At 28.2% G+C, this 15277-nt stretch overlaps 1 protein-coding gene across 10 annotated transcripts in view; it reads right to left on the bottom strand.

Moving 5' to 3' along the window:
* The window catches only part of Ogdh (oxoglutarate dehydrogenase Nc73EF), a 156308-nt gene that overhangs the window by 69304 nt on the left and 71727 nt on the right, over nucleotides 1-15277 (bottom strand). For all 10 annotated transcript variants that reach the window (XM_075377602.1, XM_075377598.1, XM_075377597.1 and 7 more), the window contains exon 3: nucleotides 1495-1713. In XM_075377602.1, the coding sequence (XP_075233717.1) occupies nucleotides 1495-1713 (219 nt within the window). The remainder of the gene's footprint in view (nucleotides 1-1494; nucleotides 1714-15277) is intronic.

Below are 15277 nucleotides of genomic sequence, written 5' to 3'. Positions count from 1 at the left end.
CAGTTCCAGCATTAAAACATTGTAGAAACATGACAAATTAATAAATAAGTACTAGAAAAATTTGATACAAAAAATAATAATAATGAAATTTTGCTGGTTTCAGCACCACTAGTATGCTTCTATTGCTGCATTTATAAAATATTTAGATATTATTTAGCAAATGAAATGTTTGACTGATGTATTACAAAATATTTGGAACATAAAATATTGCAAAGTTATCAAACAAACTGACAGATGTAAAAAAAATAAACTATACAGCCAACAAAATTAAACCACAACAATAGATTATTATCATTATACACATTTAGTACATATTTTTTAATGAATTATTTGCTTTACAGTGCAGTTTAAAAATCAAATTATTTGTTTCATACCAATCTCTCTTTCTCATGAATGCACATGCCATCTGTGATAACAGACGATTTGATTGAAAAGGACAAAAAGATTTGAGAAAACCAGTGCTTCACATCATGTTACAATTGTATCTGATATTTCACAATTTTTGATTTATGAAGTTTTAATTGAAAAATTTGCCTATAAAAACTTGTGTGCCAGATGGGTGCTGAATGACAGATGGGGTGAGATATATAATACTATAATACAAAGAAAACCATATTGTTGCTGCACATGAATTTTTGTGGCACTATGAAAATGAAAGTGACGAGTTGTACATTGTACAATAAATTTAATTCATATTAACAAAAGTAAATGTGTAAAACAATTAAAACAGATTTATTTATTACAGACTGAACATCCTTGAACATGTTATATATATATATATATATATATATATATAAAAGAACAAATACAAGAAGTAAATGAAATTATGATTGAAAATGTAGAATACCTTCCTAACAAACAACCAAAACCAAGACCAAATTATTCATAACGTAACATGATTAAACAACCTGAACATTTGTATAGTGCAATACAGATTGTTCCGTAATATTATATAATTTTGATTTAATACTTTAATAGTAATGCTCTTAAAAAGAATGATACAGATGGAGACAGTACAGAGAAGATAAGTAGCTTACATTTGGTAAAACTTTTACAATAAATAAATTCACAGACACTGAAAAACTTTGAAGAAAAACCAGTCTAAAAATAATTAATGCACTTACAAACACTAAATACAAAAAGAATTATCTTCAGATGCATTGAAAACGCTAAAAGCAATAAAAGATTTACCTTAAAAAGAAAGAAGAAACTAAAAAAATGAAATAATCAATCCTTATAATGTAAAAAATAATTATGTAAACACATTTAATTATAAGGTAACAATGATTTTGTTACTAATGCACTAAAACATTACTTTCTCAAAAAAAAGAGAAAAAAACCAAGTGAAATAATAACACGAAGGATTTTTTTTTTATGAAACAAATGAACAAGAGTTCATTTGTTTCATACAAAAAATGCTAAAAACATGAATAATATTTTCATTTTAATATTCATTAAAAAAAAACAAAAAAACAATAGAAATTATAATCATACCTGATAAGATCTAATAATAGCCTGTACAGCAAGATGGTCATCAATAACTTTTTCAGTAACTTGTCCACCTAAAGCAGGTGTTCCAGCACCTTGAAAGAATGGTACAACACTTGAAATTGGTACTTGGTTACGACCTAATTCTGCAAGACTAGGTGGTGCAGTATATGCTTGTCCTGGTGCAGCACCTGCTGAACTACTCCTGAAGAAAGAATCCCATGACTACAAAACAAAAAAAGAGCATACATAAATAATTTAAGAACTGAATAATGAGCTACAACTTATAACTACTTAAGAATCTTTTAAGACCAACTTTCACATATATTGTTTACACATTTTCATTACTGTAAAATGAGCAATTATTTCTGGCAAACGGTTTTCAATTTAGAATAAAAGATTAAGCACATTAGAAAAATTATGCATTATGCAGTACTTCATACATCAACAGGAAAAAATGAATGTTTTGAGTTTATTATCAAGCAGCTGGAGCATTCAAAAAATTAAAAATGAGAATAGTGTTGGTCAGTATATAGCCCGTCAATCCAAACAATTAGTTAAAACAACTGGAATTTGGCCACAAATTGGCAAAAAGAAACCCAATCACGTAATTGATGAAAATGTTATTAAATGTGTCCCAAGATTATTACCAAAATGATGCCAAGGAACAAGGATTGCGTTTCTATAAGACATGCTCTGATGGGAAGTAAATTAATATTCAAAAAAGGCTTATCTTATGTTTTTCAAAATTTGCTGATTTAAGACCTAAATTTTGTATTCTGGATGGTGGGTCATGTACTCACTCTGTATGTGTGTCACCCACCAAAATGTAAAACTCATGTTATCTGCTCTAAAAATGAAACGTGCAGGCTGTCACAATGTGAAAATTGTCCAGGCACTAATGAAGTGCTCAGATTATTATTATTATTATTATTTTTGGTATCAAATTTTCCTAGTACTTATTTATTAATTTGTCATGTTTCTACAATGTTTTAATGCTGGAACTGTAGTTATATTCTCTTGAACTGTCACGTTCTTGTTTTTTAGAAGTTGAAACCCAATGTTATGTTTAGTACAATTTGAGATGTGATGTAATGTTTCAGAAATCATAGATTCAATTTAGTTTTCTTCAGTTTCAATTTCTTAATATAAAAATTAAGATGCAATAGCAGATACTATCAACTACTGGAAGAGGTCAAAACATTACACCAAAACATTATCAGTTCAACTCAATAAAAAAATGGCAGGAGCACTAAGTTATGTTAGTTAAGTTTGTATCAAAAAGTGGAAGATTTATTCATAATTCCATTAGCAGGACTAAAATAAGGTAAAAGTGAAGTGAACAACTTGTTAATGTATTTGAATTGTTCATCATTTTGTAATTATTATTTATCATTCAGTAATTGACTATTAATTAATTATCAATTTATTCATTCTAATGAATTGTAATTTTTATAATCTAAAAATATACATAACATCAGTATTTCTGGAAACGTTGTTTATGGTTAGAAGGAACAGTGTTTTTTATCAGTTTTGTTGGCTTCATTACTTGTCAGTTCCTTTGAGTAAAGAAATAAATTTTATATGGTTTTAAAGTACATAAAAAGTACTTACTGCTGTAAACATTTCAGATTTTTGCCACCTGTCCCACAAGTGGATTTTGGGTCCCAAAAATTAGACATTTTCAAAATCTTACAATTTGGCAGCCATTTTTTTTAATGAAAGACACTCGGTAACAGTCCAATTTTTTTTATAAGTACTACTAGCAACTAAGAATTAAAAGGTAAAAACAGGCCTGTTATTCTAAGCCCTTCATTATTTATTTTGGGTCCAAACTTTGAAAAAACAATTTGTAAACGTAACTTCAGTAAATATTACAAGATTTGATTATGTAACAAAATGAATTTTGAGTAAACTAAAATGAAGTTCCATCTTTCCTTTTTCCAAAAATCCCTTTTTGACCCTCTGTATGATGTAAAATAACAATGCTCATGGAAAGAGTGGCGAAAATTACTGATTTTATCTGTTGGCGAGTTAGAAAATAGTCAACTCAAGAAAAGATTTTTTTAAAAATTGGCCACTACAAGGTGGGTAGTTATCATATACCAAATATAAACGAAATCAAAATTAGTGATGCACTGATCATTTGTTGAATTAAAATGGAGTAACCCTACATTATGAATTCAGGCATGGCTTTTTCAAACAAAAAATTCCATTCTATACTCTTAAGCATAATCTATAAATCTACGTAATTGTAGTAGAATAGTTCTATAGATCAAGCTTACCAGAAAAGAAGTGGTGTCTCACTATTTAAAAAATTAAATTAATATGTTGTAATATGAACTGAAAAACATTTTTTGAGGTAGGTCAAAAGTATATTATTTTCACAATTTGTTTCTAATGTAACTCCCATCTATGACGTAGTATTTTGAGATAACATTAAAAATAAGACTCGTATAGCATTTAAATGATGTACTTAATGTTAAATCCATTTTAGTTACTTGTATGTAACCTTCATCAATGACTGTGCCAGTGAAAAGGTTTAAAAAAATAATAATTTCCGTTACGTAATTAATTTAGGTGATTAGTTAAAAAAATGATAATTTTTGTGTTATATTATCCACCAATCTATATAGATATACGTTTAAAAAAATTTGAAATTTAGATTACTTTGTTAAGTTATTACATCAGGTATCATAACTTCTTTTCACACTCAGGCCAATATTACTATTTTGTAATGGTTTGAGGAATGCAATTCAGTACAATATTTTAATTGATTATAAAAATATTTACGTTCATTTACAGGTCTGGTATATTCATTTACTAGTCAATCATAGAGGAACGCTGAATGGAATACATAAGGTAGATCATAAAATATATAGCTCAAGCTAGGAATAACTACAGAAAACAGCTCAAGAGAAAAGGCTCTGGAAACTCATTGCAAACCAATCTGCAGATTGATAACAAAAATTATTAGCGTTTAAGCCATTAATTTCAACATTAACTGTTTAAAGTTTGTTACTGGATGTAATTCTGAAGGCAATACAAAATAAAAAAAATACTAAGGAGATTTTACATTGTTTTATTACTAATGCGAATTTCCCCTTTTTTACCAACTTTGATTGCTTATAATTCGAAAAGAAAGGTATTTATCGAGAAACAGTTTTCACTATTATTTTCTCATAAAACTTTCCACAAAACCATGCATCACATGTTGACTTCCTATTTTAACAAAAAAGTTTAATCCAATATGGCAGACAAAACATTTTTAAACACACCATAAAGTAGTAATTTTTAACTAAGTAAATCCATACTTGGTTTTTATCACCTACTATTCCTCAGTTTTGAAATATGAAGCTGTTTCCATACTTTAATATCATCTTCTCTATATACACACACACATACAATATCTTCCCTTGTAGCATTTAAACCAACTTATTTATACAATCTGCTTTTCTAGTCTCTTTTCTTTATTTACTTGAAATCAATACATAAATTTTTTTCAGTTTTGCTGCATTCGTATCAATATTTACACAACCTTGCTCATTCTTGACTTAGTCCACACCCCAGGTTCTTTCTTTAACAAGTTCATGCATAAGATAACCTAGTCATTTAATTTAAAAAATGCTTTATTGCATTATTTAGAACCTTGTACAATCTATCAGCTCACTACAAAAGTTTTATTTTCCATCACAACTATTTTTCTTTAAGACACTTCCATGCGATGTTCTGATCCATAAAGGACCACTGGACAAATAACTTTCCAACAGATATTTGATTTTAAGTGCACAAACATCCTTTTTTTAATACAGACAACGTATGTTATCTTTTGTTTATTTCAGGCAACGTATGGTTATGCATTCCTGAATCTCTGGTTTTAAACTGCCTTATGAAAATATTTATGATCCACGTCACTTAATTTTTTTATATACTTCAGTTACTTTCCATCCACATCCACATGTATATAGCACACATTATCTTCAACTATGCAGACTCTGGATTTATAGATTGAATCTCAGACAAAATTGGCAGAATCAGCTTTTCCACATTTACATACCATTGGCAAGAAGGAGTCAAAGAAATGTCCATATACAGTTCATGGAAGATCATGTGTACATCACAAAAACGAATAATAAATCTGAGATGACTACTGATCCTTCTTTATCTTCAACATGGATCAGGAAAGGGTTGGATATTCTAACTGGGCATCTTGCAGAAGAAACAGATTTGAATTAAAGGTAATTTCATTCACCACACATACTCATCCAGAATTGACCTTTACTTGGGTGTAAGGTCAAGAAGAAATCGGCTGAGTGACAAAACTAAATAGATTGATACATATCAGATTGAAATTTTGTCAGCCTAATGACTAGACATTCATACATTAAAAATATAATGGAAAATGTTTGAAAGCAAGCAGATCAAATACTTATATCCTAAAATATATTTTTTCGAATCAAAAGAATACTTAAAAATGGAGTCAATTATATAATTTATTTATACATATTTAATAAACAAAAGAAAAATTCCATAAAAAAAGTATAGAGATAAAAATAATTAATTATTCTGACTAGATGATAACACCACAATTAGGTCAATAAGCTGCATAAATTTATCAATTATGACAAACATAAGAAGACAAAAGGAAGTATAATTTATCTGAGAGATAAATTACCATTATTGATATTTAATTAGGCATAACTATTATTTTTTTTTTGTAAAATAAAAAATAATATATAAAGAAAAAAGAATATAACCTTGATCTTGAATTAATGCTATAACAGATTCAGCAATTACGAGCATGACAAACAATAATACTCTGTTTATTTCATTTCTCATCTAGTAACATTTAACGGCTTTAATTCTTTAAAATATATTTATAAAAAACCATTAAATAATTTTACAAATCATAAAATTAAACATTAGATCAATAAAATAAGATAAACGGAAAAAGATTTGCAAGCACAATTAGTAAAACATCAGAGAAGTCACTAGAAATTATGCAGGTTATTTAAAACTTATCTACTGATTTCTATTATAATAATGAAACAACAATGTATAATTATATTTACATAACTTCATATATATATATGTATATATTAAAAAGAAAAATTGGAATACAGAAGTTTATTGATGTCAATGGCCTATTCATAAAGTAATTATAAAAAACTGAAATAAAAATTTATATTTGATTTTATTGCTATTAAAAAAAAAATATATATATATATAACGGAATATCTTTAAGTGCAATAAATAAAACTACTTGGTGTTATAGTGCATCATAAAACAATAATGCATCAACACTTAAAAACTATCATAAAACAATAAATAAATACTAAAGATATTTTATTAACTACTGTAAGATGAAATAATAATTAAATAAATCTGTAACATACAAAAACTCATTTCACGGTAAAGTTTATTCATGCGAAGTGGTGAAAAATATGACTGAGGATACTTATACAATCTTTTTAACAAATAAAGCAACTTCATTGAAAATATGTATTTGCATGAAAACATGTACGAAAAGTTTTCAACCATAATGATTAGATACCTTAAAACTGTACATAATTAATAGATAGTTTTAAAAATGTTTTTACTAAATTGAATTAAAAAAAAAGTTAAAAGAACTGCTGGAAATGATGGCATTGAAATTTTTGGGAATTTTCTTTCGAGCTTAAAATTTAACCCTTATCTCTAATTACAAGTGAGAAAATTATTACTACTCTTATATTACCTTTCTATCTGATGAAAGTAAAAAAATATATTTTAAATACTGTAATGATTTATTAAAAAAAAAAACCCTTAAATTATATTTTGGTATACTTTTACACATTATAAAACAAAAAACCTCTACTATCCATAGTTAACCTGATGACAACTAAATTTAAAAAATATAATCAAAATGATTCTTTTCTGTAGATTCAAATGATTAAAAGATAAAAAATCTAAAGGACTTTATATTTAGGAATTGGACATAATTATGTCCAAATTCTACAATAAAACTTTTAAAAAAATCTATTTGAATCAAATTTCAAACAATAAGAAGTTGAAAAATGAATAAAAATAAATTGTTCAAGGGCAGTGGTTCTTTAAAATTCACACGGTTGTGGATGTAAAATATTTAATAATTTTTTGGATTAGAAATACACAGCCACAAGAATATAAACTATAATGGTAGAGATATATATATAACTTTACATAATCTCATCAACATTTCAATTACTTGTTTCTTTGTTATAACCTTTCATTTTGGATTTTTTTAAACGATAAAAACTAAATTATTGTGCAATGATTAGGTATTAATTTTTATAAGTTGTGAAAGTGATAATGGCGACTCTGAATCATCAAACCAATCTTTATTTTTGATTTTAATCAAAACTCATATAAATAAAAAAGACAAATCGCATACTAAATATCCAAATGAGACACCATCAGAAATTGTCGAGAAAATTCATGATACTATAGAAAATCACTGAATAAAGATTTATAAAATTGCTGAATTGTTAACATCTAAAATGAACAAGTACACTGTACCTTATATGAACATTTGCATATGAAAAAAGCTACTAGCAAAATGAACATCATATTTGAATATGTATGAAACATTATGCAACATTACTGAAAAGAAATACAATTGTGTAACCAATTGTGCAAGTATTGTTTGCATATAATAAAATTTAAAATTATTTAAAATTTAAATATAATAACACAAAATAAAAATGAAAGAACAGTTAAAACAACGGATAAAAAATGATGCTGCTAAGAAGACAAAAATCATCGCATCTGCTGGAATGATTATGATAATTGTTTTTGGTAAATGGAAACTCATTACACAAAAAAATCATTACTGACTTAACTGAATAATAAAATCAAGCAAAAATTATCATATATGACCAAAGAAAAACATGATTTTTCATGATCACATAAGAAGAAGTTATTAACAATCAAAATAACATGAATTCTGAATCTCTTATTTAATTCTCCATTACTCTCTCAATTTAAGGCAATGTGAATTTTTCTAAACATGAATGTAAAAAAATGGTTTGCTAGAAAGATATTTAATCAAATAATACAGTAAATATTACTTTATTAATAACACATATTTTAGAGGTTTTGAGAAAACGTTTTTCCTGATGGAATCAATGTATGATCCTATCATACACTGTCATAATTGTCTTCTAAAGAAGACAAAGCCAGAAAAAAATTCACTTCATTGCTATCGTAGAAATTTGTCAAATGCCTTCTTATATATATTTTAATTCTCTAGTGTGGCAATATTACTTTCAATATATTTTTGATTTTCTTTAACGGACAAATAAAACTTAATAGCCTAGCCACCACTTACAGATGTAGCACTCCTCATCTAATTTTCAAGAAAAAAAGTGTTACAACCAACTCCTGAATACAATGTCAAATAAAAGATAGCACATGCCAATTTTTATGACTGCAGATTACTTAAATGCTGAAATGATATAAAGCAAATTAAGAGCTAGCAAATAAAAACATGTATACATAGAATTTTGAAACAGAGTGTTTCAATATTTTTGTTTTAGATTCAAGATATTTAAAAAAAAAAATCACTCTCGGAGGATATCATGTTTGATGAACACAAATATCTTTATTCTTTATTTCAAATCATAATTTATTTAAACAATTCGGATATTTATCTTTTTAAATTTATGTCATCTAAAATCTTTTACTGAAATACCCCAGCAAGTGAATCACGAAAACTGTTCCTATAAAATGAGGTAAGGAACATCTGTTTTAAAGATGTCAACTAGTTTAAAATTCTATTTGCTTTAAAATTCATCACTTAATTTTTCTTGTTAAAATGCATCCATATAAGTCATGTGTATATATACGAGTATACATATTTTTTATTCTAATTGAGTTTGGGGAAAAAATGTTTTGTTTGTTTTTTTAACAGTAGAGACTACAAAGATTTAACTAGGATAATTTAATACATCTAATTAAAATAGAATTATGCTGTAAGTTTCATTCAGGTAGATTTTGTCTTTGTGTATCCCACACAAACAGAAAAAGAGATCTATACCTAAGTAACAGGGTTTTGATATATATATATATATATATATATATATGGTGATACAAAAATGAAAAAACAAAATTTATTGACAGAAACCTATCATTACAATTTAAAAATGCAATATATAAAAAAAATATAAAATTATCAAAGAACTTAATATCGGTTTTTGAAAATTAAGTCAGGCATCTTCCTCTACATATGCTTGCTGCATCTTAGCTGGGATGCCATAAATTTTGTCTTGAATTGCTCGTTTCAATTCACCCAGTGTCTTTGGCTGACCCCCACAAAAAAATCACAAACTGACAAATCTGGTGATTGTGGAGGCCAGGTAACAACACTGTTACCAAATAATTCTTGTGCAGCTGCTATTGATTGCTTTGCAGTGTGCAACATTGCACCATCCTGTTGAAACCGGGCTTTGTGCTGGTGTGGGAAATTGTTTGTTCAATGCAAGTGTAATAAAATATTGCAGCATGTGAACACACCGATCCGAAGTGATAGTTGTCGTGATCCGCTCCTAATTTTCGAAACAGTATGGTCTTATCACTCTGTGTGATGAAACTGCACACCATACACCTTGCTTCTGTGTAAAGGAGATTCATAAAATTCATCGGGGTTGCTGTCTGCCTAGAAATGATAGTTCTGCTTCTTCATGTAATCTGAGATGGAAATGTGCTCTTCTATTATCCAAAGGTTATCCAGAAATTCAGGTTTGTCCTCATTAATGTTTGCCATAATTTTTGACAGAAATTAAAGTGGAATTAGAAGCAGAACTGGTGATCAGTTGTGAACTGGTCTTCGGAAGTGATTCAGTTACTGGTGAACTGGTTATCCTTCAGTTCTTGCACTATCTGTAAATTGTAACGATGAACTTTTCGATCGAAATGAAGAATTCGGTGAACACATTCTCAGGACAGCCCTATCACAGCTGCCTGTTTACAAAGAACGCCGTGGGCTCTGTACAACTGAAACGTGTACAGATATTGTGTGGAGTACGAGTACTTCTTGGTCGTTCTGTTGGTTTCTTTTTAAGAGCCGATCGAGTCTCTTCAAAAATGTTTAATCCACGTTTTTATTGTGTTTTTTGATGGAACAAGCCGCCCTAAATTGTAATGCAGCCAGAACTCCCTCGGTGCACCTTCCAAACTATCGTTGGTTATGTAAAACATTTTTATGGTGAAAGCACGCTGCTGACCATTCCATTACTTCATGATGACTGAGTGGCAGGGTTGTCTCTGCAAAAAGCTGTTCTTTACCGCCGATTGCACAGGTTCATTTTATTTACTGACGAGATTCAACTCGGGACTCAATAACCTTTGCAACGAACACACTTGGGTCCAGAAATTGGCAGAAGTCAATCCAAACACAACAGTAGAACGTAATTTCCAACACCGATTTAACATCAATATGTGATGTGCTCTAGTTTACTATCAGCTAATTGGACCATTCATTCTCCCAGGACGTCTAAATTCCGACAGTTTTAGTTAGAATTTCTTAAGCAATAATTGTCACTACTACTAAATATTCCAGTAGCATCAAGACATGTACTTTCAGCACGATGGTGTACCTCCTCATTCCTCAAGTGCCGTATCAGCCTACATAAATGAGCAATTTCTACAGCAATGGATTGGCTGCAGCAGGCCACACCACTCTTGTCAACCAAGATCAACTGATCTAATACCACTAAATTTTTGTGTATGAAGTTGGATGAAAAGTATTGCACACAAGAGAAAAATTAATATGAGCGAGGAGTTGATTGCTCATGTTACAGATGCTGCCGCACATATTAAGGAAAGTCGGGCAGAATTGCAGATAGCAATGTTACCAGTCTGAAAGCATGCAACTGAATGTATTGAAGTAGATAGGCAGATTTTTGAAATTTTACTGTAAACTTCATTAAATGAATCAATTACATTTTTACCTTTTAAAAAGGTTTTATTTTCTGTAGTCTCTGTAATCTTAGTCTTTTATAATTTTTAGTCTTTTCTGTAATCTAAGTAATAAAATCGAATTTCTAGAACCTGCATTTGTTCTTTATTGAACAATCAATTTACATCAATTTTCTCAGAATTAAATTCTCTACTAATTTTGATACTGAACTTTACTCATTTATTAGTCATATAACAAAGTTTTACATTAGATATTATGAAAACTGCTGAAGATATGGTTCTAAAATGTGTTTTTTATTTAATTTGTCAGGTCAAAAACCATAAGATACTATCTAATTTACCCCTTAATTTAGGTTCCTAGAATTTCAGTATTACTTTATCTAAATCTCTGCCAGGATTCAGGGCAAAATTTTTTGCTAGCTGTAACTCGCTAATAGAGTGGTTATATGAACCTTTTTCATTATTTTCGCTAGCAGAATGAGCTCAGAAAGCGCCGGTAACATTACAAGAATCATTCTTTAAACAGAGTGTGTGTGAGGGGGGGGTTTGAAAAGGAACTACCTACAAAATGAAATCTACCAATGAAAATTGTGGAAAAAATAAAAACCTCCTAATTAAATTTTAAAATCTTGAAGATTGTTTTCTTTTCTATTTTATGAAAAAATGTTTTAATTAATGAAATATCAAACAAAATCCAGTGTAGTTTAAAACTTTTATTCGCAAGAAAAAAAAAGTTATCTCTTATAGAGCCATACGAATTGCAAATTAACATGGAAGGGGAGAATGTCAATACTGCTATAAATCCAATAAAATACAGAATACTTTACGTAATAATTTTTTAATAATATAATCAGTTTTCATACATTTTTTCATCTAAAAACAAATCAAAGAGCGTATAAAGTTCAACTTAATAGTACTACTTTTAATCATACCATTATGCAATATAGAATTATCTGCTTTTTACCAGACAATGTCATTTGGGATAAAATATTTCAAATAGTTTATAAATCAAATCATACGTCGCAATTTCCTTAGTAGGAAATTTTTTGTCTCTATATCTTTCTACAAAAAAATTATTAAATAGAATACATATTACCTAGAATATGTATTTAAATGTATGAAAAATTACTTCGTTAATTTAAACATTTAAAAAAAATAAAATACAAGGAAAGATTATTGTGTTAAACGGCTATTGAATTAAATTGGGAAAATATAAAACGTTCCACGTTAAAAAAAAAACAAACAAAATAGCGATTTCAATCGTTAAAAAAACCATCAACAGTTACTGAAAAATCAGAAATAAAAAGAAAACAATTATTTTCATAAAATAAACCAAAATTGTGAAATAACAGAAATTCTTCCTATTTCATAAAATAAAATTAACTGTTGACGACCTCAGTGAGTTAGTCTAAAAATACTCTACCAACTATTTAAACTTCTGACTAATTTGTAGTTACATGAAATGTAGGATTTTTTGAAAAAAAAAATCCTTGTAGGATTTTTTCAAAATCCTACGATATTATTAATGATAGTTATGTAACAACCAAAATGATAATCTTGGTTTTTGTAAGAGATTTTGAAAAGTTTTCTATTTTCGATTTTATTTTTAAAAAAGCAAATAATTAATATTGTTTCAGTAAAAATTAAATGTACATTCTATTAAGCACTATGCAAGATGAAACACTGCAATTACAATTCTGCAATCCTTGAATTAAAATAGGATTTAAAACGCAACTAACTAAAAATTAAAAATGCATTTTATTGTCACAAACTGAAAATTAAAAAAAAAAAAAAAAATCAGACTATCTAGTTGTATTTTTTTTTTTATTTACATAGCATAATTTAATAATAATACCAGCAACATTTGAAAATAAAACTGGAACTTTTCAGACTTCATCCTTATACATTTTTATTTCAAATATGCCATTGGTGTTTTAAATATTAATAACTTGTTTTTATGTAATGTTTTAGAAATACATCTGCGAAAAAGATTAAAACATTCAGGAAAAAAATTTGGTTCTATTTGAAACCATTGATCAAATAATGTTTTTACTTTATTTTTTTTCTGGTTGAGAAATGCTTTGGCGTTATCATCGCCCGACTTAAAAATTATACAGTATTAAAAGTATAACTGAGAAATCAAAATTCTTAGTAAAACGTTTTGACCATCTTCACCAAATAGAATTACCAAAATTAAACTGCATTAAGAGTGTTTTTGGGAAAATAAAATATTGGGTCTCATTTCACCATCCCCTTGTTCAACAGCTTCCTCATGTAACATTTATAACAGCCACATCTAGAAAAATTGATAAAGTATCAGAAATTATAAAAAAAATTAAAATTCTGAAGTCGGATTTCATGGAAACCCCTTTTTTAAGTTGTCATGTCGTCTGCATTAATAATATTACATATAATTTAGATTTTCAATCTTGAAAATTAAAAAAAAAAAAATTAAGTACAGATTCCGTTTATAGTCCCCTTGGTTTTTGGGGGCTTAAAAGTCTATTTATTGATCTAATTATCTACTTTAAATCAACCTGATTCGATGTGATGTTATTCAACAAGACAAAAAAATAATAACGTTTTCATTCCCACATAAATCGAGCTACGCATAAGACCCACGGGCTACTTTTAAGATTAATGAAAAATAAAAAAAAATTTTAAATATATACCCATGTACACCTTAGATACTTCAATGAATGGAAGGAAGATTTGTATTAATAAAAAAATTTCTCAGAGGATATCTTCCGTCCCATCCATATTATTTGATATTGAACATTTTTTAAAGCTTTTAAAGCTTTGGGAAATATATTCTTGAAAATATATTTTCCCACAGTCAATATCCATTCACAGTCCAGGTTGAAGGAAAGAAGTTAATCTTCCTGGAATAATTACCAATTCAGAATTATTTATCGATAATGATTTTTTTTAACATTCTCAAACGTTAAATGTCCCCGAAAGCTATCAAGGACGAACATAAATTTTACCTTTCGCAAGCTTTTGATTCTACAAAATCACATCGATTTCAATCATTCATCCAACAAATAAATATCGATTCATCCATTTTCATTACATCAAACCTCTTCGTGAAATTTTCTTTGAGCAAAGTCTTTCGCTTGAAAATAACAAGTTTTGGTCCATCTGCTAAAATTAAACTGTGCACTTTTGTTAAACAAAAACCACTAGTTCGAATAGGAACACTTCTTACAATTGAATTCTATGGAATTTCGAAGTATACAGGCGTTTGATCAGCATTACCTATTTGTGATAGTTTGAAATAGGATTTTTTTGCGAATAACATATCAATGAACTTCTGTAATTTTCTTCATATGCATCTGGCAATATTTAACAAACAGTGCTCAGTCTTCTTATAGTCAAACCAGATCTACATTTTTTTGAAACTAACCTCTGTTAGCAGTAAAAATCTCAATTACCTGCTAAAGCAATTTGTTTCGCTTTTATAATTCACATTTCTGTAGAAATAGTAAAACACTTTTTGCCTTTTTTCTTAAATAAACAAGGATAGTTCTTGCTTTAAATCGGGAAATTTTCTGGATTTCAGTCCACAAAACGATCGTTTTTTGTTTTTTTTTTTTGAAGAAGTGTCCAGCAATATAATCTTTTTCTTTCGCCTATCTCGAAAACACACTCAATTGATTTCATATTTTTTTCCGGCTGCAGGTTACCGGTAACTTCAGCCTCTGACACAACAGTTAATTTTTCGGCAACAGCAAATGATGGAAGATAGTTTTTTCAAAACATAATTTTTAATTAAAAAAATATTTAAAAAAAAAAAAAAAGAAGAGGAAGTGACCGAGATGCGACACGTTTACGAGTTTGGAATAAACTGAGT

The sequence above is a fragment of the Lycorma delicatula genome, chromosome 10 (assembly GCF_047948215.1).
Source record: "Lycorma delicatula isolate Av1 chromosome 10, ASM4794821v1, whole genome shotgun sequence".
NCBI classification, from domain to species: Eukaryota; Metazoa; Arthropoda; class Insecta; order Hemiptera; family Fulgoridae; genus Lycorma; species Lycorma delicatula.
Note: the sequence above shows the minus strand (reverse complement) of the source record. Positions and strands in the feature narration are given on the sequence as shown.